This window comes from Liolophura sinensis, chromosome 7 (assembly GCF_032854445.1).
Source record: "Liolophura sinensis isolate JHLJ2023 chromosome 7, CUHK_Ljap_v2, whole genome shotgun sequence".
Lineage (NCBI taxonomy): Eukaryota > Metazoa > Mollusca > Polyplacophora > Chitonida > Chitonidae > Liolophura > Liolophura sinensis.
This window is the reverse complement of record NC_088301.1, coordinates 46,714,453-46,742,063: the sequence shown is the minus strand read 5'-3', so window position 1 is coordinate 46,742,063 and position 27,611 is coordinate 46,714,453. Positions and strand designations below refer to the sequence as shown.

Genomic DNA, 27,611 nt, shown 5'->3' with positions numbered 1-27,611 from the left:
GCCCTGTAGGAATTGCCAATGTTAGCATTCATTGTAGAATGGTATTCGCTAAGCTGAGATACAAATGGATATAACCATATCGCACAGGCGGGGAAATCTTCTCAATCTGAAGCCCCAATCAATACATCACCATCAACAAATAATTTCATAAAATTCGTGGAAAATCATGCAAAAAACTACAAGCTTTAAATAATTAGCATATCACTTATAAGAAGGTAACACTTCACCTCCAGCGTCGTGTGTATGAGAATGCGATCTTCCATCTACGTTTTATCTAATTCTCTTCTTGTTCAATTGATGCTTCAAATTAGCATCCACGGTTATTCACGAAATGGCAAATTGTAATCGCTTTTACTGATAGTCTTTCTGGATTCTGTTTACATATTCCTGCTACATTTAATTTGCACGACTGCAGGTATGTGCAGTACTTGTGAGGGAAACATCTGACTCTTCGGCGTGCACATGCGCAACGTTTCATCTCTAGTGCCATGGGAATCTCAGCGTGAGGAGTAATCCGACAGTTCCGCTTTTAGAGGGAACAGTCTTCCGGATAGGAAGACTCCCTGGTGCTTTGCTTCTGTCGCTGCTTTCTTCTATGCCATACCATCGCCGTGAGGTAAAATCCAGATAAGGATGTCATCGACGACTACCATCGCGATATGCATGGGCGTATACCTCTGAACAGCTAGATAATCTTGACTTCTTTAGGAGTGACTATCTTCCTATGGCAGATGCGCTATATAATTTCCAAGTCTCATAATTTTTCAGCAAAGGTTGAAGTTTGCTCCAAAGAGGAAATTCAACTGAATTATGTGGCTTCAGGTTCTTGTTGATTGTTACCTTTAATCGCCGAGTTTATCAAAAAAAGAAAACTTTCTATTCTGATCGTGTATTATATGTGATCTGCCGTTCGGTTTGACCTGGCACGTGTAGCGTTAACGTTAACGTTGTTTCTGTGGCGACCATCAGGCCACTACTGTATTGGCAATGTCGCAATATCTCAATACATTCTAATCTAATTGACTGACGAGTGTGGCCTAAATGCCAGCTGGAGCTCTCTTTGGCCTCTCACCAGTGGGGTATCTGTGAGTTCAGATAAGGATGTCATCCTCTTTGAACAGCTAGATAATCTTGACTCCTCCAGGAGTGACTATCTTCCTATGGCAGATGCGCTATGTTATTTCTAATACCTTCTCATAATGTCATAATTTTTAGCATAGGTTGAACTTTGGTCCAAAGGTGTCCATCTCATACTGGCTTCTTCACCGGTCAATAAAGGAAAAGGTCTTCCAGCGGCCTGCGGATTGATGATCGTGGGTCTGCTCGCTATACTCACACCGTATGGAAAACAGTCGTGTATGTTAAATATCTTTGAGTACGCTATTGTGGTCGTTGTGGTATGTAGTATTAATTTTTGCTGTATATTGTGTATTTTACTTATTGTAGAATTCCATTACATTGCCCCTTTATGTATTTAGCCAACGCCTATGTAAAAAAAAACAACTAGCGATCAGTTTATTCAAATGTGTGCATATTAATAAAAGACGAAATATAATAGTGGGACACTTAAGCTTTGGTGACATACTCGTCACATTCAAATTAAAAAACAATTCGCGAAAAGATAAATATCATAATCAGTGCATTTTCACAGTTTTCATGTCATAAAAACGGCTTTTGTACATTGCACTTGGCACCAAATGTCCTATCGGTATATAATTTCATCTAAATTAGTAGTTCTACAAAAACATTTCCAAGGTATATGAATACAAAATTACCAACAAATCCTGTAACGTAAGTTGCTACTATGTAAGCATTTACATAGACAGTCCTTAGTCCTTTTCTGTTATTTCAAGTGTGTAGTTTTTGTGGTTTGTGAACACGTTTTTTTTCTAGTCAAGGTTAACTGGGTCTACACACATAGAGCAAATTTTAGATCCGGTAAATTTTTCTTTTGAGCCGCTGCACTGTTAGGGTACTCTCAACAGTTGGGAAGCTAATGGTGTCTCCTTTGCGGTATACAAATCACTGTCCTGGAATGACCATAAATGGACCTCGGAGAGATGCTGGCGACAACGGCGCCCCTTGTAGGCGGTAAAAAGTACAGGAACTAGCCAATTTCTCCTCTGTCTCTAAACATTCCATGCTTTCAGATAATCATTGCTGTCTTTCCCTCGTAGTAAAAAGGAACCTCTGTTTCCAAAAACTACGACACTTGTGTATGAAAAGTAGGATGAAAACAATTTAAAGCACATTTAAACTTGGGACTTTTGTTCTGCAGTACCGGAAATGAATGAATTTAATATATTCATGAGTAACCAACAGTACTGTTGTAGTTAGAAGGTTGCTTTACCTGTGATGTATTGCTTAGAAAAATCGAAGTTTTGTTGAAAGTTAAATATAAAGGCCACGCAGATAGTACAGTTTGTTATGAAACAGATTATAATGTTGACAACAGATCTGTTGAAACTCGTTCAATTAAAATATACTTGTCAGATTTATTTTAAGCCAATATTTAATACGTCGTTGCACCCTTATCGACGGCTATTTAACCTATGAACTTACCATGGCACGGATCATTCTCATCGCTGAACAGCTGGTCGGGCAACATACATACACACAGCATTTATCCTTACACGGTAAACGATCATACATGTTAGCTATTTGGTAACAGGCTGTGGCGATATATGGTCACTGATTCAGATCTAGAAAATTTGACGTCTTTAACATGACAACCAAATGTCGTTCAACTGATTCATTTCGATGTTAAAGCTAAATCACTGAATAGAATAACATTTCACTACAAATCAAAAGGCGAGATTTCTGAAAATCAATGAAGTTCAATTTCGTCTCATTTAGCCTATGCGCAGGGGAAGGTTTCTGTTCACGGACGGTCTGGAGTCTCTCAGCACCTTCAGTGCGAGCACGGGGGGATATACTCTCACGGACATCTGGCTACGATTTACTAAACCCAGGAGGGGCCGAATGAAGACAAATGGCTGAAGTGTAATTACAATGTACAAGGAGGAACTGAAACAACCGAATGACCATGCTCAAGCCACAGGTGCTCGTGGGCTTGTCAGATCCTGTAGTGATTTGTGCTGAATGTGTTGTTTCCATTTCTTAAGCACTGAATCAAAAGCCTCGCTATGCACACATACATATATCTTCCATGGTAATTTAGATTATCAAAAGTAATTCAGAAATTCCCTGTGACCCAAATGGTTATTAGTTAATGCTAAATGGAAATTTAACTTTTGGCATGTATGCAAAGATGATTTAAATGAAGCTATCCTCCGGCAATTTACCGATATACGATTAGTATGAATATGAACAGTTAATCACTAGTCATTTTGCTCTTCTGCTCTGGAAAAAATCTGCGGTTTCAGAAATTCTGAAGTTAGCTGTTCCAATGTAAGGTTTTGAAATTTATCGATACCTATGTAAACATACCAATTGTCCATTTGCGGCTAACACGTGGTATGTGACTGCCTCCCTTACAACATGAGTGTGTGAGGGGTGACTATCTAAGTCGCTGCTGGTTCGTAATTTTTTGCAATACCTTTTATCGCGAATACTCATTTAGCTAAAATGAAACATGCAGTTCTAGCCATTCTTCGCGCCACAGAATACAGTCGGGGACCTTCCTGACTCAAACCAGATTTAATCTGAATTAACATATTTGTATATATTCTCTGGTTTTTCTCTTGTGTATGGTTTTTCATTTGTTATTGATCATTTAGGCTCCTTACTCTTTTGGTTTACAATTCGACGGGAAATGGTATCACAGCATGAAGCAGTGTCAAATTTTTATAAGATTGTGACGAGGTAGAATACTATAACGAAAATCAAATGAATTTTACTTTATCTCTGGTAGTATATGATCTCACGCGTATGGTTTTAGAGTTAGATGTTAGGGAAGCCTGATATAAGACACAATATAGTCTATTCGCTTAAACAATAGTGTAGAATGTGTTACGGGGTGGGATTTGTCCTAACCGTATGTTGGTGCAGCTATCGTAAAACAAATTACTCTCCACACTCATTGCCCTACATCCCACTTGTTGTTGAATAATTATGACGTTACCCAAGACAATGAGTTCTTGCCGCCGAAACCAGGCTTATGGAGTTTAACAAAAGTATTGTAACTGAATTTTTCTAGCAATGATATAGACCTACAGCATATTAATGCGTAGAGGATATGTTGTTACCTGTCACTAATGAAAGGCAATTTTGGTAGGGAGTATGACTGATTTTATGGGCAGCTGAAAACAGGCGACTGGCTAAAAGAAATACACTACAGTCAGTATATGGCCACTGTCGCACATCAAACATGCTTAGAGGTGTCGGAGAATATCTTTCACTCATGTAACTGCTGTATACATACCACTAATGCTACCCTATCATGCTTACTTTTTCACATAAACACATGTGGTTGAGTTAACCGTGCAGTTAAGCTTTACCTTTCTGTGTTAGTTCTGTGTTAGTGAAAGTTTACACATAATTTCTACTGTGTTGAAGTTCCGTGATATAATACGGCTTCGGGCTTTCTGCTATATATATATAGACCTATATCCCTTATATATTTGTGCTTTCAATAACCTAGAATTGAGTGATTTCCGCTATGCGACCCATGCACTAAACGTCTACAGTACCTTCCATTGCTGAATATATCGAGTGCATCATTAACAACGACTGTTATTGATTACCTCTTTCCTCACTACATTGTTATTACCTCGTGTATCATCAATCTATACGTTACTCTGGTTTCCTCCGCACATGTAAAAACGACCGCCGTTATATAAGTGAATAATTATTGAATACGGCATAAAACAAAAGACAAATAAACATATAAAAAAATTAATCAAGGTGTGTTCGAGATGGAAAGTATAACTCTCTACCCCTAAATTGTACGATTGTGAATCATAACCCTATATTGCTTTACACTATATTCCATTGCTACAACAATGTATCCTTACAGGGCGTGTGATCGGGAAATTAGATGTGATGACAACACGGTATTCTGCACCAAACGGTGCATCAGCACTGACATTTATTCCCTCTTGTAAGCCATGTTACTACGGCATGTGTAATTTGCTATTTTCTAGGCATTTACATTTCCGGTCGAATTTCACTGGCTACGTGTGACCATTTACCAACTATCACACTGTTGTCGCTGCTCTGGTTTTACTCTCTATATGCTGTAGACTTTTATATTGTGTGTAAACTATAACGGTATGTCATCACAATCTACAGACTTGTTATATCCTCAAAACCAATACGGCTGTTAACTACATAATGCTGTATTCCTAAAATGTATACGACCTTTAGAAAGTCGTACCCTCACAACCTAAACACACGACAGAGTGCTATGTTATTACAGTCTTTATGACTGTAAACTATAGCACTGTGTTGTTATAATTTGTACCACTCTTAAGATCTTAGGTTGCAGTTAGGACAACAATAGGCAGCTCACAGTTTTGTTTACATGTTCCAATTGGACCGGCAATTCGCACCGCATGAACGCGGCTTTTGTCGCCTGCGCATCTGAACTAAACAACATTGCATATATAAACATATCTACTTCCGATGGACTATTCGGATATTGTTGTCCGAAAGGAAAGTGGCCCTAAAAGTAGTAGTCAAACAAAAAATATTTTGATGAACTTTGACGCAAATATGTCACAAACCATGACAAAATGTAAGGGCAACGGTATTTCAATATATGGAATATTCTTAAGAAGATTGTACAAATTATTACCTATAGGAATACGGAGATATTGATAATTCGCATAAAGTACTAGTAATCCACCTCATGGGTGTCACATCCACTTTAACAGGCCGCGTTCTACAATTTCTTTTAAGTTGACCTTTACTTTATTTATTTATTTGATTGGTGTTTCACACCATACCGCAAGAATATTTCATTTATGATAGGAGGATATCCACGACCATCCGCAGATTGCTGGTAGACCATCCCGCGTACGGCTGTAGGGGAAGCCAGCATTAACTTAATCCCTTTTTGCACATAATTCCTTCTTAAGGATGGAACCAAACCGTATATAAATACTAAGCGCAACTGGTTGACGTTTCCAGTGGAAAGCAAGGTTTAAGTGAGTGAGTGGTTGGGGTTTAACGTCGTACTTAACAATTTTGCAGTCATATGACGACGAAGGATGTATGTAAAGTGCCTCCGTGTTGAAGGACGGATTTCCATCGCTCTTTTATCTCCAGCTGTTTCACTGGGACGACTCACCGAAGGAGTAAGCCATTATACTGAAAAGGGTCAACCAGTCGTTCCACTTACCCTTATCGCTGAACGCCGAGCTACAACTTCCTCTTTTAAGGCCTTAGTTGTGACCCCATCCGGTATTGAGCTCCTCTACCAACTGAGCCATCGGGCCTTTAGCAAGATTTGAGCCTACTCTCTTATGGTAGGGTTTAAATATAACACATTACACCATACCAAGTAAAACCAGAGCAGCGACGACAGTGTGATAGTTGGCAAATAGTGTCACATAAACGGTGAAATCTGTGCTCTTGCCAGTTTACCTCAGTTAAGGTTTTATTTTACTTGCACCTGCGTATGGTCGTGGGTTTCCCTCGGTCTTTGCCCGGATTCCTCCCACCATAATGCTGGCCGAAAAAGTGGACAATACGTTCCCATAATGGATCATGGCTGCGGTATTCATTTGGCTTTGATACCGATGAAGACGGTCAAATGATTTGACACTTGGGAACCATCTACAGGTTGTGAATAAATATATTATATTAGCATGTAGACTGAGAGATTTCCACTCTCTGTTAATATCCCATCGTCATATAAATGAAATATTCTTGAATACGGCTTAAAACACGTGTGAATCCAGCTCATGCTGGCTTCTAGAAGGTATTCTGATCTTGCAGTAAATTATTGTGTTATTTATCATTCAGGTAACACGCGGTATGTTAAAACTCAGAGAGAGACTGCCTGTCCATATTTGTGTTATCTATAGAAAAAAAATTTTATGCTTTAAACTTGATGTTTAGTGAAACTATATTCATATATACCTAAACCATTATCACTTGTCGAAGTACATACATGCAGGCTATAGCTTTTCGCGCATCTATTGATTGAGTCAGGTAATCCTATACCTCTATCGGCACTACATCATCAAGCACACTGCCTTTCCAGAAATCTTGGTTCAGATTGTGTTGGGATTAATTAAACTGATCCGGTGTCGAAGCAGACAAAAACAGTTTTGGTTCAGATTGGCATAACACATGTGGGTGAATGAGAAAAAGGCTGGAGTAGCACACATCAGGATGTCATTCTCCCGACAAATTGACGCACATGAAGAAACTACCATTACGCTCTATGTGTCCAGCTTTCCTAGCGACGCTTTCTTCAGCAAGGCGCTGTTGGGTCTGATTCTTCGGGGACACTCGCTTGGCGGGGATAATTCTGTCGAAACGATCTCTTAATTTCGTTATCAGACAGGTTTCTCGCTGTTAAGCTGTAGTAATCATCGCAATATTATTTGATTTCACGAAACTGAGTCCTGGTGTTCAACTCTGGTGAATTGCAAGCCGATGAATAAATCTTAAAATGCAAATTGAAACGGTGTTGATTAATCTTGGGCAATAAATTGATGGATTACATTCCATTTTCATTGATTTTCACATCCCTTGGTACAATTCTCAGAATTAAAATATGATATTATTAGGTTGTTTCCAATTTCACTTCAAGGCGCATATTTTGATATAGAATAATTGTGTTTGAGAGATGAATATTTCGACTGTCTTATGTTTTTCAGTTGCTGCAGCTCAGTTTGGTTGGACCTTTTGGATGTATTGCAGATTGTCAATTACGGTGGTTGTTGTCCCACCCGACCGGACAGACTGGTCGGTAACTGAAATTATTTCTCAAAGGTGCACTGCGAAATCCCAAGATGATCTTTGACTGAGCGTCAAAGAGCAGATTTGCCGTTTTGTTTTTTAGCTTTTAACATTCTCATTTTTTCCATTATTTTTGAGAATATAAAAGTTACAAATTGCATTCGTAGAAGCTTCCAAATTATTGTTGTACAAGAGGAAAATTAATACTGTTTATTTGTAGCTTACCCGGTTCTGATGTTATACAATTACGTCTGGCGGCAGCATTTTGTCACATTTGTCAAACTTTTATCATCGATTACTGCGCATCAAGATGAGGTTGGTGTTTAAATTAAGTCGTAAATCCACTTTTGAAGAGCAACATCTGGAACAATAGGAATGATCGTTTAAACCATTTCATCAAACTCAAAGTGACACAGTAAGAAAACAAAAAATACTTAGTCAAGAGTACCTAGTATATTCGCTTACTTTGAATGTCTCATCATTTGCCTAAAGGTGCTAAATCATACCGCCTAAAATGTGCTGCTCATAGAATCACAACCACTCCTGAATACTTTCAGGCGACCATTTCATGTTCGACTCACGAAAAGAGAAAATATTGATTCGCCCGATAAACAACACTCATATTTTGATTACATTCAGTTCTTCAAAAATAAGATAAAAAAATACTCAAACGCCTTTTGATATTTGAGTGAGGATCCGATGAACCTATGAAATGTTTTGTCGTGTAGTCCTACTAATCGCTAAAGCCGAGTGTCGGATGTCCCAAGCTGGTGGTCTTCGGAGAAGAAACCGACGAAAAAGCCTTGAAATATAGCGTTGATGGGTGAGATTTGTAGTGGGATTTGGCGTTTTATATAAAACCTTCCTGGAGGTCGACCTGCTAATCTGGTTAACACCAAGTAGTAACATACTCAAGGGACGTTATCTCTTGTCATTGATTCTACTTAGAAAGCTCAATCGATATCTTGGATTGAGTTCCTTTCCGATTGTCTCCCTTGAGGGAAACACATTTTCCAGGGTGTAAGTCTCCACAGCTGTCTTTTCACTTAAATCGGGTAGTGGTTGGGGACACCAAACATTTGTATGAATAAAAATAAGCACAGCTCTTTTACCTCATATGTGTTTATTTCCTAAAGTGGATGGTTACACTGAGCAGGATGTTTCCGAATGGTCCTTGGAGCATAAATTTTATGTGTCTGAGAGAATTGTATTCGGTATTTCCAAAAATGACAAAATAACCGCACCAATGAATTTAAATGCGGAAATGAGTTCAAGCATTATAAGATCACAACATAAAACACGCAGACATATCCTTTGGAATCATATCATGTATCTGCCAGATTCATTTTATGACGAGAGTGGATTTCGTAAATTTACACCGGACTTTTGTATCTGTGTCTTTTATATAGCCCATAAGTCAAAAGGTTGTCCACTAAATGACATGCGAAGGTCAGGGCAAAAGGTGAATTATGTGAAAATTGTTAATTATTCACGAACTTCAGCTGTTTGTGGATAAGCTAAATTTATCACACAAATAATGAATGTGGGTTTACACTAAGCTGTTCTGCTTCATGGTGAACTTACAGTCTATATAATATTCTAAGGAAAAACCATTGTAAGACAATTAATAGATATTAGTATAAACCTTATACCTTATCTGTCGGTTTTTGTTGACATAATTTATGTCACATCAAAAGGACTACCACTCTTAAGTATTGAGACTATCCTTTCATCAGCTACAGTTTACTGTGATTACAATGCTTGATGACAAAGCCGTTTACCTCACAAAACATTTTGCATCTATGTTTTGATGTCAAGACTTATAAAAAGTCTGAGCTGTTACAGACTATTTTACAATGTCTAATCATCTGCCCTTACTAACAATTAGAAGTGTGTCTCTGATGGCGTGATATTGCAAACTACTTTGAAATCAGCAATTGGCGAATCATACATTTGGACCGGTACGGATCAATTACAAAGCTATCAAAACGTGTGTGTTCAGGATGACACCGAGCCTCTTGAATGCATCTTTAACATTCGCCGACGTCTGTAGAAAACTATCGTGTTCTGGCATGCCCTGAATCCTATCACCTTCCACGTCAAAGGCGCCGACACGCTGTCAGTACAGATTAAAACGTTCTACACTTGGATGCAACTAAAGCAACACGCAAGTCACGTTCATCAGCTCACATTTCAAAAAATCCGTACAGGGCCTTAACATCATGCATTCTTAAATCTGTGTGTCAGATTTGGTCACTATTTATGGGTGGAGTCTAAGCAACCGTTGACTGCAGCACATGGATAGTGGTGAGATACTTGTGTGCATTACTGTACTAAATACATGTGGGTAAGACGTTGACTTCATTACTCCCATCACACAATATAGGCTAAATCCCACAACCATACTCTTAAATGCATGTTCTGTACATTTAGTTATCCAATAGTTGACTAGTTGGATGTAACGGATAACAAGATACTCCTTTGATCCTCACGTGTGTCAAAACTGCTTGCTTGGTAAATTGAGATTATCTCGCATGATGATTCTATAAGTAAGACGCATATATTGTTGGTTGACTTTGCAGGTGAAATTTCTTCGTATCATGTAACATCCTAGCTTTACGCGGAATCAGCATGGAAGGGCTTTAGGTGACAATAGAACCATCATCTTGCAAGTAAGACACATACAAATCCGTTCATGACAATTATCCGCGTCAATTATGTATCAGTTCAAAAATGATGACGCTTGTGCTTAGCACTCGCTATATCCTTTTCTCTTGAGTGTCTCCTTATGTGAAACGTCTTTAGTTTACTCCGAGTGGGGAAAACCAAAACAGTTGTCACGCCTAGAAATGGGACAGTGTGTAGACTATTTCTGTAAACAGATGGGAAATAGTGCTTAACTCTGTCCCTTACTAGACCGCGACTACTGTTTTTAGTATGTATATTAATCCATTCACATGATAAACGTAATATGCATGAAACCATATGCATAGAGGACATGTTTTTTTATTATTCCGATTTTGTCCAACCCGAAACAGCTTAGCACGCAAATGTCAACACAAAACGGGTTATACATAGCTCCATCACAACTGTATTGAGACATTTGTTGGGAGTAATGGAAGGAAAACATGAACAATGTCAAATGCTTTGGTGTCATCGCCAAGGCTATGTCTGGGTTATCATAAATTAAAGGTAAAACTTTCTTCGGAGAAGAAGAGAATCAATAGTGCTTATAGTTAAACATGGAACGGAAGGTTTGATTATCTGTCTTTCACTCGAATTCATCAAGTTTCTCACATGCATGCGAAGGCGTGACAAGATGAAATTTGAACTTTAGACATGCGGTTTACTTTCTGAATGCCATACTTATAATTGTAATTTCCACTAATATGAATAAAAATATTAGAAGGCGCCTTGGAATTACCAAAGAGCAAATTCTTTGTAGCCTGGCATAAAATAATAGACTAGTTTCAACCCAAGAACTCTAAACCTCTTTTACCCGCTTCGAAGTTCCCTGGTATGTTCCGTTTGCCTATAAAATCGTAACCTCTCCTTTTCCCTAGAAATTCATAACCTCGCTTGTCTTCACCATCTTTGGATGCAAACCGCTTGCCTAGAAACTCAAATCCTCTCTTGTCCTCCCTTTTCCCCAAAAATTCCATTCCTCTTTTGCCACCCATAAATTCAAACCCACGCTTTTCTTCGTACGAACTATCAGGCTCTTGGCTATCTTTCTTTCCAATGAAATCATAATTGCGCCTTTTCCCGATAAAGTCATAGGCACGTCGCTTCCCAACGAAGTCATAACCTCTCTTATTCGCATCTCGTTTTCCTAGGAATTCATAGCCTCGCTTTCCAAGAAACTCAAAGCCCCTCTTGCTCTTCAAGTTTTGCTGTAGTTTGGAGATGTCATCCGTGATTTCGACTGGATTTGTGTCCAAGGTTGATGACTTCAGCGAGTTAAGAAAGGCATTTTCGACGTCTGTGTCTGTAAAAGAACAAATTCACGTATGAATACTGTGCTGTGTTTGAAAGTGTGTTTACTTGGTTTAGAACCAGTAGCAGCTTTTATCGTATTAAAATCACGCTTCATCGCACAGTCTAGCGGCACAGATGCCCTAATTCCCAGAGAATATGCCTATATACTAGGTGAACGCAAGGGTACTGCTGTAGTGATATGCACACTGTTTTTAAGGTGTCGCTGCATCATAAATTTTGAAAAAGCTGCTGTTAGATAGATTCTTCCATCTCCCCTCAAACAACTTGCCTGTCAATATGTCCAGATTGGTATATCCATCGATTGTTTAAATCAGTGATTGCCTAGCACGATCATTATAGGCCCTTGAAAGGAACATGCGCTGTAAGACCTTAGGCACAGGCATGGCAAAACGGAAGTTTGGCTTTGGACGAGAACTGTACCCATTGGAAGGATATTCCAATGGGGAATGTCTTTGAGCTTGCCAGAGCGTCCGCTTGCCGTGAATGTATCTTTCCAAATCCCGCTTAAGGTACGCATCGCCATCGCCCTGTGAGGCAGCTGCTTTTCTTTTCAACGCATTTGTCAGCTTTGAAATGGCTAAGTCTGGGCGGATATCATGGGGATAAAACTCCGAGAGCCACCGGCCACCCGGAGCTAATGCATTCACTCCGGTATAACTGTTATCAAACTGCCCACTGGGCCTAAACGAAGACAACTCTGGGTTCCGTCGTTTCCCAACAAAGTCGTGCCTAGCGCGCGAGTTTACAGTGTGGATTGCTCCATGCGAAGGGGAGTAAAGGGCTTTGCGCAGCATAGCAAGTGGGCTTTCTTTTTGACCATTATTCAAGTTGTAGCTTCTCTGAACAAACAGCATGGATCCTCGTTTTCCAATAAAGTCATAACGCGAGCGCTTGCTAGGATCTGACAAAGTTTCATCTCCGTCTGCGACATTGGTCGGTGCTGGCGCTGATGGCATGCGCAATAACCCTGAACTACTATCTCCTAGGTCACTGCGCTTTCCCCAGAACTCATGTCGCCTTTGCTCACGGTGATAAACCCCACTGTCGCTACTGTCGCCGCCGCTGTCGCCTGCATCAGGATCTAACTTCAAAAACGCTTTGGCTTGTTCTTCAGCGAGGAAAGGCGACAAGCCGCGATCTGTAGGGTATCAAAGAAAAAAAAACTACAAATGATTGATAACGCCCAAAAAATTCAAGAAAACAAGTTATATGATAACAAATTAATAAAATTAAGTTTCAAAAAAGGACAAAAGGAACACCGACAAGAATCTGGAATTGCAGAACCATTAAGTTAATAAAAGGGGGTAAGAGTATTTTCGTTCATTTTAGTTTCTGCTCACGAAATTGCTAATTAAATTTTGGTGATTATAAAGTTTGATTACTTGTGGAAAAAATGAAAGTAAATTGGTTGTAAATGGCCTTGTTCCAGGCTTTATGTGTTAATGATTTTACTACAAAGTGTCTTCAGATCTAAATTTAAGGCACGAGTATCCTAGGTAATTTGAATTAATGCTTCAACTATCAGCTTTAAAACCACTGAATTGAGTTTTCTTGAACGTAAATAACTGGCATGTATGATATGAGTGTCACGCGTTATATATTCCAAACATTAATTGTGTCAGGTTGGAATTAATGGTCTAAAATAGCCATACAGCCATATTACTAATGTTTACCTAGCACTCTGATAATGAATTACCAAAAGCACGGACACTATAAATAAGCACATTCATTTCCTTCAGGAGAAACCGTGTGGATGAGGTTTCGCTTATCGCTGTGCATCTCAAGGCTTTCGACTTTTAGGTTTATCACAAGGTATACACGGCTAGCCCAAAATCGGTCAAAACATATATTAGTAGTAAATATGAATACGACGCCATTCTTCAATATTAAATCGTGCATATAAGAGCAGAATTTAATATCTATATAATCTCACTCTCTAGGTACAACGAGTCGAAAATGACCAAACATTCAACCAAACACGTCCTTATTTTCCGTGTTTTCAATTTTGTCAATGAGTATGAATGTTTGAGCATGCATTTACATGTGTAGTTTTAGTGTAAGGTAATATGGAAAAGGTTTGCAGCAATCTGAAACATGATTTAGAGAATAAGAATCTGTTGTGAGCATTTTGTGTAGTTCATGTGGCGTGTAAGCCATAATGGGGAACAATATTTCGCGGAGTGTAATTTTACATTATGCAGTACACGTGTCCGTTCGCTATTAACCTCAGTTTCACAGGTTAAATTGCTCAAGGATGGCAAAATCTTGACAATTTCCTCACACTAAGTATCGCCACCCACCTTGAACATATCAATTGTTTGTAGTGAAAATTGGAGTCGAGCCAGTCCTCTCTGAGGAAAGCTAACAGACAGATTTATCAACCAATCCTCAAGGGGCATTCCAGAACTGGACAATTCAAGGATAGGATGTTTAATTCCCTGAGAGGCAAGCTAAAATTTCTGTTGGAATCTCCAACAGAAAACACTGCCGAGGCCATCCTTTTTCTATCCCGACATGACTTTGGCATCAGCGAAATGAAATTATACGCCTTTTATTGTTTTATAAACCAAATGCTGATTAGATTAGCTGCGAGATTTTACCAAAACCTCCATCGTGTCAGTAGAAGGGTGTGTGTGTAATGTTTGTGATTTTGACTTGTATGGTGGTAGCGATGGAAACAGAATTGATCTGAAGTCACTTAAAAGCGGCCTATATTCACAGATCCGACTGCGTGTGAATGCATTATAATTCGATCTTTAGTAGGACTATTTTCTGTGTGAAAAAATATTTCTTCAGCCAATGGGATGGATGTTTTGGGATTGTTATGTTACATACATACATGATTACAGAAATGGAAGGCACGCAAACTACAACACGAATCTTCAGATAGAGAAATAATCTGTGTTTGCATTATTTTGTTATGAACTGAAATGCAACCAGTAAAATGAACAACTGACACTATGGGAAAATGTTGGTGAATGGTAAAAAGTATCAAATGAACCAAAACATCAAAACTTATTCCTGTTGCAATGAAACTAAAAAGCTTTATGCCTAAACTTAAACTTTGATCTCAGCTTACCCCTAAAGACAAGGAAAATATATTTAGCGTCTTCCATATACAAAAAAAATATATGTAGAAATGTATCATGACCTTTGACTGTTGACGAAAGATTCAACAAAAAAAGACCTTAATTAACCTCCTGTATACCTGGAAACTTAAATGACGCATTGCGCATGCGCAGACGCATGGCGATAGTTGTGCGCTCTAACACCTAGTGGGTAGAAGGACATAATGATATTAGCGCTTAGCGTGAAACAATAAATCTGTCACGATCTTACAGTAATAATTCAAAAATAGATCAGATTACCTTTTGCGTTGCTTTCTCCTGTGACTAGAGCTCCACAGTACAGTGTTATCAAGCTGCTCAGGAAAAGCCATCTTGTCTCTACGTGCATGTTGTCCTTCAACCTATTAGAAAAAAATGAAAAGATACAATATTTACCAGAGTGTGCAGTTCCATCATTCAAAATGTTACTAGTATTGCTCTTATTCGTGTTAAGTGCATACGTCACCAGAAAACTTCAGAAAGCAATGAATTATGTGTCAAAAACGATAATTTTAATGATCCCTTAGTCGAGATTTCCTTGAAAGTGCTAGGTTTGGGATGCACTGTTTACTCAGTGCATACAATGTAGCGAGGCCTTTCAAAGCCAACAATCTCACTTATCTGGGTTTTCATAGTGATAGGAAACCTTACATATTTTGGGTACTAATGCTACCACGAAGACATGGATGCCACTTTAATATGATTGAGATGTTACTTTATTATGTAACAGATATCCCTATTTCGAAAACTCCCTGTTGATTCCATACGCGAGAACTGCAGTGTGAGACAGAGACTGGTAATCAGACACAGCTATTGTATAGATTATGTTTCCCCTTGTACGGTCCACGGATTCCTTCTTGCGTTCCACCATTGTCGTCAAGGGCAGATTCTAGACACACTCAAGCCAGTGTCTTGAATCCGAATGCTTTTATCCAACGGTGCGCCAAATCCCAACATTAAAGCGCAATATTTACTTCTGGCTATCAGAGGCCAAGACGAGTTTAGTTCGTTGCAAATAACTTAGAAAGTTCTAAGACAAATCAATATTTGCAAGCCCATCCAACGAATTGTCTTATGAAACATCTCCAACAAGACAGTACTGAACGGCTTCAACATCCTGAAGCTGAAGAACATGAACAAGTATACCCAAAATAATAACAGAAATTAAACAGACCCGTTTCACACCTTGTCCGAGAAATCGGAAAAGGCTTGACAATATCGACAAGCAACCTAATGCATATAATTGAAAAATTCTTGAGTTTTACATCAAGTAAATAAAAAAAGCTTCATGGTCTATGCTTATTGGGGTAGGAAACCAAGGTGTCCAGAATAAACCATCGCTGTTGGAGACCATTACTACACATCACTACAAAACCTGTTTTTTCGTCTATGAACATTTTGAATTTCCGTCTTTCGGTTCTGTCACTCCAATCCTACGTGGTGAAAATCATCTTAAGAAAACATCAGCCGGTTGTTTTAGTAAGTTATCGGACAGAGCTACAACATTTCTCGGTTATGTTATGTTATCCTTTAATAACTACAGAAATTAATCATGTTTAAGCTCGAGGTACCCAGACAAATCTTTGTTAGCATTCCCCTTGGCGAGTTTTGGAGCTGCAATGGGATAGATTTGCTTCGATAATGAAGCCTCAACACAGTTGTTTCTAATGGAGCCAGTGCGTTAACGGCCAATAGCCTTTAGCCCATTCCCGCCAAAACAGACGGGTGGAAGTAGTGTCCTTCAGGAGGAAACCCGTCATGTACGGTTTGAACCATGCGTCCATTAATTCATTCTATGCCATCTGTATGGACTAGACACACGCCGTGCGAAAAGACACATGAGATTCACTGATGGTACATGGCATCGAAAAGGACGTCGCACTAACCTTTACTTTTTAAAAGAAAAAGACATGCGCTCGAGCTTCAAAAAGGCTGTTAGGGGATCAAGACGGTGTGGTGCATCCGAATGGCTGACACTGCGACAGATCGGAGACGGACGAACAAGGCGGGTCATCTTTGATTCATTAAATTTGACTCCCACACGACTCCAGATGGGGTTCCCCTATCTTGACGCGTGGATGAATCAGGTTATTAAAATTAACCACATAGGTCATTGCTTTCCTCCTTTTCAACAAAAGTTATTCCATGTGGGCGTTCAAAGGTTTATTATGGCTCAAGATTAGAAATTCTATGGGTACTTTACCTCCTACTTTACACGGACTGTGCGAAGTCAGAATATAGGTGTCAGTGCCTGTAAACAATGCTATATTACATATGTCAAGCTAGACTATTGTACTAAAATGGTTCCAAACCATTATTTTTCTGGAATATTGTTTCGAATTATTTCTCATGGTGCACCACAAATAATCCTAACCCATCCATTGGTAGGGTTATCGTCAATACCCAGTTAGATATTTTTTATTTTGCAATGTCATACGTTCCGCTAACTTTTTGATTCCACGTAGCACTTTCAAAACAAGGATAGAATGAACATACTTTAGTCATTGTCCTTCTTTTTGGCTAAACCAAAATCGCATGAGTTTAATTTGAAACATATTGTATTAGTTCACCTGATAATTCAAATGATCTGATCATTGACTGTTACGACCGCTACGATGTCAACAATGGCCTGTCTCCACAAACAAAAAGAAATACACACTCTTCACATCTCAAATTAGGAATAATTAAAACATCATGAACAATCTTTCCTTTACCTTTGTACCTTGAGTCTGCATTTAATGGCAAGAAGAAACAGATGTCAGGGTATTATGATACCATGTATGGTGCACCAGTTTTGCACCATTCGGAAAATAAATTACGACGGGAAGTATAATTACATTATGATGAGTATTTATTGTTGGACTCCATCTAGGGGTTTACTAGTCCCTGCAAATGAGGAATGGACTCTTACAGTCGGATCATATAACGGTCCACGTAATCGCAAATGTCGCATTTTACATTCTCCTTCGGTCTACACGTTATTCTCTCCCGGCCTCTCTGTATACCATTTAATGTAATGACTGGGAGTCGGGACTCCTCTTCTCAATATTGATTTGATTTTCACATTCCCAAGTGACGAGTGCGAGACCAGTTGGCTCTCGGTAGTTATATCGTTTAAATTGTCTTAGTCAGGCATCAACGGCTGAGACAATTTACTAAAATACGGTTGTAATTACGCCAAGTATTACAGTTTTACCCTGGATATAAACTAAGCCGCCACACAATGATATTGCGCACGAATGCAATTTCCACTTTACCCCGACACTGACTAGCGTAAGGGAGAGGCCACTCAGGGAGGCCAAGGTGGTAACCAATTACGGTATTAATGCAGATTGAATATACAGGCTTAAAGGTGAACACGTCAATTGGAGTTCCTGTGAATCGCACAGATGGGTGTCCACTATTGCACAGAAGTCGACTTGACCTTTTAGAAGGTGCTACAGTCCTCAGTGCTACTACCTGATTCGTTTCTTGCATGCACTGTAGGTGAATGAGGTAAGCCAGTGTCAGATTGCTTGGATTTTTTAAAGCAGCAATATTATTTACTGTTCATGTAATAAAGGCTTTTTCTTTTTTCTCTTGCCTTTGTCGCCTGATCTGTCGAGAACACATTGTCTTGGTATATGACAGTGTATCGACATTCCTTTCTTTTTTTTTTTTTTTTTTTTTCACATAGTCTTTTCCTGTTTATTTTGCTGTGTTTTATTTAGCTGAATCTTCATCGATGGTTTGCTTCAACTTTCCAAAGTAAAGTAAAGTAACAAAAATAAGGGTACGCTGATGTTGGAATCCCGTGGGTACACTGAGCAGAGAGTGAAGCGTTTATCATTGATCTAGGAATTAATAATGGCATAGTGATATCGCAATCACGAGGGTGCACTGATTTCGGAATAACCAGTGCTACCATGATAGTGAAAAATCTAAAGGTACGCTGGGTTTATGAGTGGTACGCTGATATGAAATGACGATTGAAACATTTACATCCGAATGACTGGTGTAGTGCAGGAGTGCTCTTTTCTTGGAATGGCTTGTGGTACACTCATACTGAAATAGCAAGTAGTCCCCTGAAGTTGTATTGATAACTGGTACACTAATATTGGAATAGCTAGTGGTACACTCATGTCGAGCGGTACACTGATATTGGAATGACAAGAAGTACAATGACGTTGGAATGGCCAGAGGTGGTACACCGTTGTCGGAATGGCAAGTGGTACATTGACGTTCAATTGACAAGCGGTAAACTGACATTCAAATGGCGACTGGTACATTGGGGTTCAAATGGCAAGTGGTGCATTGACGTCCAAATGGCAAGTGGTATATTGGCGTTCAAATGGCAAGTGGTATTGGTAACTAGTACATTGATGTTGAAATGACACTTGGTGCACTGACGTCGAAATGGAGATTGTTATATTGATGCTGTAATGACGATTGGTACATTGGTGTTGGAATGACGAGTGGTATATTGGTGTTGAAAAGGCAAGTGGTGCACTGACGTAGAAATGGCGACTGGAACATTGATATTGGGATAACGAGTGGTATATTGGTGTCAGAATTGGCAAGTGGTACACTGATGTCGGAATAGCAGGTTGGAATGGCGGGTTGTAAACTGATGTTGGAATGACAGGTTGTATATTGATTCTGGAACAACAGGTTGCACCTTGATGTTGGAATAGCAGGTTGTATATTGACGTCGGAATGAGAAGTTGTACATGGATGTCGGAATGACAGGTTGTACCTTGATGTCTGAATGACAAATTGTACACTGTTGTCGCAATGGCGAACAGTAAAAGGATACCAGAATGAAAAGTATAATGATAATGTATGAACAGGAAATGATCCGGTTTATTTCCGTGACACCATGTTCAGTGGAAGTAGACCTTCGCTTTCAGAGTTAGTTAGGCGTTCTGTCAGTCGGCCTTACCAAAATAAAATGACAACCCCTGAGTCTTCCTAAGAAAAGGCCTGCATGATTGTGTGTTTTGGCTGTTCTTATTCTGTATCGAATTCCCCGAGGTTAAACACACACCCAAGCGTTCCTCTTTAATATCCAGGTATGGCTTAAGTCATTATGGCCCGTCATTCCAAGCACAGATTCGCCTCTCCAGTGCAACCGGCAATTAAGTTAACAAGTTCAAGGTCAGTGTGTAACGCCAGTAAAAACTCCTATTTATTCAAATCAGGCTTATCATTATGATTATTATAATTAAAGGTAACGTGATTAATAGAAATCTTGCTTTTTAATTTTTGCACTTGATTAAGATTTCTTTTGCTATATATTTGAATTCATATTATGAACTTCTGTGTCTTTTCTAAATAAATAATCATCACAGAATAACAAGGTTCATCGAACCCAACTTTCCTCTCGCGTGACGCACAATGTGCGAAGGCGTATTCATCGTGGCAAAAATGTATGTTGACAAATGATTCTTGCTTAAATGCGTGGACACTTTGAACTTTGTTCACATTTAACGTAAGCCTACAATTACATTTATCACACTTACGAAAAGAGACCCGGTGGAAAAGGAACATTGCCATGAAATCTCTTTTTTTGTTGGTATAATCTACTGTATTCAGACATGTACAGATTGAGATCGAATGGTGGTTTGGAGGTTTTGCCTTGAGAACTATAATCCTTAAAGCTAGATGAAATATTCTCTCATGTGGGAAGAACCTTGAGTATTACCAATAAAATACTTTGTCTAATTCATTATTTATGTCTTTGCTCTATTTTTATACAATTTGATAAATTTACTGGCACCTGGTCGTTTTTTTCTAGCTAAATCGCCTTTCCAGCACAAACAGTCTGATCTTGTATGATCTAGTATGCTTGAATTCCGCAGTTGAATTTGAAGTAAAATAATTACACTTGTTCTAGCAGGCTCAGGTATCACAGTTGTTTAACTTCTGTCAATTAATTTGCTTAATGTGACGAAAATAACCAAATGAAGGCTCTTTTATTGATATGTAAGGTTATCAACAGATCTCATCCTAAAAGGCTTAAGTTATATCAGTGAATTAACTGACAGTGAAACAGACGGAATTCGTTATTTGTGTCCATTGATAGATCTGATTATATACCACCTTGTGAATATCTAATCAAACGTGATGCCAAGTGCACACTGACTCTAACTCTTCTCCGCTTCTCACCTCCAGGCAGTTATGTAGACTACCACCATCAGGATTTTAATGATGAGAACATCTGATATCTTGAGAGTTCAGTGTAATTGCACTTTCTATGTAATAATTTTAATTTGACTAATGTACTGATTTGTGAAACTGAAAATAACCTATTTTGTGGACATAATTGGTCTTCCTGGACACAAAAGTCATAAAATGTATAAAACGTCAATAATATTACACTTGGAAATGTCTATACACGACTGATATAATCTAAGGTTCACTTCAGTACTCAAGGTGTATCAAACGGTAAGGTCACAAAGTAAATAGCGACTTTCCCATTCGGACCTGTACCTGATGGAAACGTCAGAAGATTCAGGGTATTTATCATGTAGTAATGATCTAGAGCAATTGCCTTACATTCAGAAGCGAGGGTAAGACATGGCGTAGAAATTACAAATGTGACTGTGATACAGCATATAAAACGGAGAACACTTCATGGAAATTACATGATATATGTAAACATACAAATTAAATCTTGCATTAATCTAGCCGTCATGGTTTAAGTGAAACTGTATTGAGTATGACTTAAAATACCTGACAAATAAAAAATAGTAAATAAATAAATTAGCACAAGGTATGCGGAATGTAGGCCAATTATGTAACATTTATTTAAGGAACTGAATTATTAGCATACAGACAATCGCTGTAGCAACCCTAAAAGTCCTTTGTTTCTGAATACAATTATCCTCAGCCGTATATCTGACAGATGTCTGTTCAATTCAATTTTTTTTTCAATTTCCCGCTCTATACAGACATTAAACTTAATGTTTACTATATGAGTCTAGAAAATTCTCACTTTTTCTGTACCAACCACCCTCTATTGTACACGCGCGATAAAGTAATTTCTAACTTTATAATGGTTTGTTTGATTTCACAGATTCAAACAGAAAAACTCGTTAAAGAGAAGTAACCTAGTAGTGATTTTTCCCTCAGAGTGTAGGCCAATTATGTAACAGTCATCCAAGGAATTGAATATCCTGAGAAATTCAGAACTGGTGAATACCAAAAAGCTAATCTATGAGTTACTACGCATGTAATGTGGTGCGCAGGAGAATATGCATGTGATATGACGCGTAGGAATAACTAAGCCTGTAACGCGGAGCCCGTAGGAGGTATGTAGTGATTGACGCGTAGGAGTAATGTGACGTATAATGTGACGCGTAGGAATTACACGTCAAATGATTCGACAAACAGGAGTAACTTTTCGTTTGGGGAGTGGTTAAATAAAACGGAGGGGAGAGTAAAGGAATTATACAAGTAATATGGCTGACAGAATAACTAGACACCCACATATGGGTAACTAAGCCAATACTATCGTATATGTCCAGGAAGAGCTATATACATGCAAGTGACATAGGCACGAAGAGCACTCGGCTAACCGGCTGTATATTATGGCACGAAACTTAAGAAATGCATTACCATAAAATGGTTATCACTTCGGTGGCCTAATGGTTAGAGCGTCCGCATCGAAGTCGGAAGATCAGGGGTCAAACTCCTGTCGGGTCATACCAAAGACTTTGAAAAAGGTACTTGTGGCTGCCTTGCTTGGTGCTCAGCATTCAGAGGTTGGAGCAAGGAAAGAGGACTGGTTGGCCAGGTATCAGTATAATGTGACTGGGTGGGGTGTCATGTATGGCGTCTTCGATCTGATAGTGGCGGCAGCACTTTTGCGCCATGGACTCGCCCGGCCACAGCGTATATGTACATGCACCTAATGACTCCCCGTCGTCATATGATTGAAAAACTGTTAAGCAAGACATTAAACCACAAGCACACATGCATGTCATAAAATGGCTTTGTGGGCAAGAAGTGGTCAACGTTGGTATTACTTTCCCGTAACCTGCCGCATATGAATAGTTTACTCAGGGAACTATGGGTTCTTCATCCCATAAAAATGTTCCCTGTGGCATAAATGACATCTTCTTAAGAATGAAAATCAAATAAACAAATAAATCCCCAAACTCTGTGAAGAATCTTGCTGTTTTAAATGTGTTTGCATATTAAATGTGACAATACAGCATTTTGGGTAAAGTTCGGTCAGTGACGTCTAATTTATTGCAGTTAACGTCACTTTGTCTTTGTTTACCTATTTCTGCTTAGGCCATTTTGCTAGAGGGTGTGTAATTGGCTGCTATTTAAACATTTATACGAACAGTTAGCATAAACCCCTCATTTATGAAAATTTACGGGAGGCCGTATTTGACCGCTTACGTGTGACCATTTGCCGGTAATCACATTGTCGTCGCTGCTCTTGTGTTACTCTCTGTGCTGTAGTCTTATATACTTTTATCTTATATGGTTATACTGATGTAAGTATATTCTTATATACTATATGAACATATGCATTATTATATCTAAACATATCTATCATAAAATCTTCTCTATATCGATTCGAAAAAACTTTGTTTGATCAAGATTTTAAGGTGGCTAATATAAACTCCAACATGACTGGACAAAGCGCATGGCTTCTCGATATGTCGTTAAGAACGTTGTATGGTTATTATATATGGGCATGTAACTTACTCTTAAGTGAAACCCTTCAGCTGAGACATTCTTTCGTTAATTTAATCATGAAGCAAGCATAAGAAAGCAAAAAGCAAGATAAGGTCACCAAAAACAGGACGGTCATGACAACATTACTACTGTAGGTTAAGGCATCACAACTAGGTGTATGATAAACACCATATAGAAAAGAGACGTATCACAGAGCGTAAAAAAGGCCCAAAATTCCAGTTGGGAAAATAAATCCGCGGCATTTTTTTTTCGCCACAGTTTCGGACACTTGAAAGCAGCTGGTTAAACACGTAGTACTTGTAGATAATCTGAACCTATGAGTGGGAGAATTGGAACAGTATTTAATCCCCAGCGTGCCGTGAATCTCGCCCGGCAATCACACCATGTAAATAATTTATTCTCCCGAGCACCTTTTTATACCCAGAGTGAAAATTGACAATAAATGCATATGCGATTAACCCCCTTTGACCCGCGTTATTCTAACGGTCTCTCGGTGAATTAGAATATTTGATGACCAAAAGCAATTTTTGAGGGCTTTAGTAGCCATAAGAGAGAGAAGGACATGAAATGGCTTTTGTGATGAGTGAAGCTCAGTCGATTGATATTTAGATTATAGGAATTCCTGTTATAAAGCTAATTATGCATAAGAATATTGCATAGTTTTCCTACTGATATATACCAGATATAAATATTTCTAAGAATTAATACCCAATGAAAGGTGCAAGCATGTGAGGATAGGGCCTTTCAATCGTATTATTTGCAAATTATATTTATGGAGTACCACTAGTGACAGGGCAACGCTAATAGGAAAGAAATACGCATGTAGGATTCAACTGACCATGTATTAGCCTACAGCTTTTCCAAACCCGTTAATACTATATGATAATGTATGCTTAGATTTTTGCAATTACCAGCCGATTTCCTTAATCTTTCTTGAAATAGGGAGCCACGGAATCAAACACGGGTCGTGTCATATACCAAAAACTGTAAAAATGGTAATTGTTACTGCATCGGTACTTTGATACTTCAGCGGCGGCAGTACTTTGGCGACATGGATAGTTGTTAAGTACGACATTAAGCCCCAAGCATACATACTAATCTTTCTAAATATATATGCTATTCACCCTTATGTTTCAAATTAAAGCATTTATCCTGCCAGGTAAATCATGACCTATACATACGTCATTTTAAACACAACATTCAGGTAAAGCTAATAAAAAGCGTTGCGAGCTTTGATTTCAAGCTCGGTTGTTGTAAACACATATATCAACCTCTGACTTACTATCTTTGCTTTGTCTGTACGTTATACGTCTCAAAATAAAAGAAATTCTACAGACGTTTCACAAGGGGACAGAATTTCGCACATGTTATTTAATAAACGAAAACCTTATTTGTACCAGAAAATTATGTTCATTGGCATTGCTTTGCCAAAAGAATACACTAAGTTACATGGAACAGTATATTTTCTGTGTTGCAGATTTACGCCGTAAGGTGCACATAAAACTCACATATGGTCAGCATTCATCCCACCTGTCGGAAATATCAAAAAAATAATGATATTGTGTATTTCGTGCATGTTTGTTAACTGTCTGTGTAATTATATCAACACATTGTGAGACCCTGCTGCAATCATCTGTCAAAATATCGATCCGGGCAATTCTAACGGCTTTTGGTAGACACTCTGTTCAGCACAACAGGCAATCGCGATATTGCACCCATGAAAGTCGTTTGTTTCTGAATATAATTATTATCCTCAGTTGTATATCTGCTAGGTGTGTCTTCATTGTTTTCAATTTCCTACTCTATACAGATATTTAAACCTAAAGTTTTATTAAACTAGTCTTAGACAATTTTCACTTTTTCTGTACCATTCACCCTTATTATCGATGTATGTGAGATAAAGTAACCACAATACCTTTTTCTTGGACATAAGTTTCTGACTTTATAATGGGTTGTTCGATTTAATAGATTCCAACAGAAAAACTCGTTATAGAAGAGTAACGTAGTAATTTTACTTCGGAAAATTAGCAAATACAAAAAGATACACAGCGTATAACTTTTTCAATGACTATGTTCTGAAAATAACTTCTGACTGTTACATTAAACATAATTCCCTGAGCCTTTAAAACAGGGGGCACATAACTGGCTGGAAGTGGAGAGGGCTTCAGCTCAGGACCTTTTTCAAAAGCAGTCAATTTTGACAGGCAGACACCTGCATCATCTCTTGTGACCGAGACCCTTCCCTCCCCTCTTTAAACTGATTCTACTTTCCCTGAAATAGATTACTAAACTTTGTGACATGATACACTATCGCAATGAAGCACTTTGCACGTACCTTTAGGGGTTTTAGCCTGTATGTCGTCTCACAACTTAATACCACTGTGTATTCCTTTATCCAAAGACACAATGTCGAACGTGGAGTCCTTATGGTTATGGCTGCCTGGTAGGGATAGTCGTGATGGGCCAAAGCCTGCTTAATCTGTTCCAACGTGTTGTTACGGCCCTTTCCCAAAAAGCAAGTGGAATGGTATTAAATGTACCTTGGTAGCCGCCCCGATATGGCGAAAAGATAAGAGGGCGACATTTATAAACTGAACCAAGCCCCGCCCACAAGGAACAAGAATGGAGGCTTGATTGGACAGACGATTGCTAATGACACTGGCCAGGTGCTGGGGATGTGTGGTCTCACTGATGGAGGTGGTATTCTCTTAATGAAAGACCAAGTAAGTCAACCCAGGCAGTGTAAGGAAGAGTAATTCACATGCCTGTTTATTGTCTTTTTCTATTAATCAGTTCGCATCCCACTGCTTTGGGTGGATTTAGTTCCCTGGCCCCACAGGACTGACTCGAGGCTACGCAGTCCTCTCCTGCCTCTCAAAGACGGCAAATCTCTCCCCCCTCCCACCAACCAAGGATCCTGTAACCCTCAAGTTATTTTACTAAGTAACGACTCCCGCTACACTGGGTTAACAAGTGCAACATATCCTGACAGTTTCTATGTCGATATTTCTCTTGTACCTACATGTTTTGTCTTCATCATTCAGTCTGAATTCCTTGCTCTTATCGACCGACTGCCATGTCTGATATTTCAACGATGTTAGATATTATTGTCGGTCTATTGTCTTCTGGGAATGGGAAATTGATTGTAACTGCCTCAAATATTTCCGACAGTCAGGACAAGTCAGAACACAAAATTCTTATAAATGTATATTATACATTTTATATGTACATTTTCATGTGCGAGAGTAACCATGCCTTTTCGGATTCATTACGAATATTTACGAGTCTCCGTAAAATGACCAATCTTTTATAAGTGGTTTTGTGTTTTAAAGACCAAGTCGATAAAAAAGCCAAAGCATCTAGGCATATCAATTTCATTTATGACGTTTTTTCTACGTTTGCTACACCATACACACATCATTAATGTTTAGACTAACACAGCCAGAATAACACAAATAACCTAGCACCCATATTGAAATATAACAGTTTTATTTTCGTTATATGGATGAAATAAGAATGGGTGTAAATTTACCTATCACTCTGACAATTTGTCTCAACAAAATTGAAGGCAGGCTTATTGTTTAACTACATTCACACTGTATCCTATATCTAGTCATAGTCACTACCTCTGAAGAAGGGGCTGGTATATCGGGAACAATGTCAGAATACTCACACGGTTATATCACATACAGTCATACCTAAATAAATCTATGGTTCGTATAAAGGTTGCCTTTCATAATATATTAGTGAAGGCTGCGACACATTATAGTCTGTTATAGTCAAATGTATTAATGGCTTTAAGCGAGGTTGAGGAAGTTACAATAACGTATTGTTAAGTGGTATCTACTGCTAATAATGGCGACGTGCTTGTGTCGTTAAAGGTTATATGGGTATAAAATTGAAGAATATCATCGCCTGCGATCCATTTGTCATTCT

At 38.7% G+C, this 27,611-nt stretch overlaps 1 protein-coding gene across 1 annotated transcript; it reads right to left on the bottom strand.

Annotated features, from left to right (window-relative positions):
- Positions 1-10,947: 10,947 nt before the first annotated feature.
- Positions 10,948-26,168, bottom strand: LOC135471727 (protein PRQFV-amide-like). The gene is made up of 3 exons (XM_064751050.1): positions 26,011-26,168; positions 15,243-15,343; positions 10,948-11,863 (listed from the first exon to the last, which is right to left on the bottom strand). The coding sequence occupies exons 2-3, from the start codon at positions 15,328-15,330 to the stop codon at positions 11,346-11,348; spliced, it is 606 nt and encodes a 201-aa protein (XP_064607120.1). The 5' UTR covers positions 15,331-15,343; positions 26,011-26,168; the 3' UTR covers positions 10,948-11,345.
- Between the last annotated feature and the right edge of the window lie 1,443 nt (positions 26,169-27,611).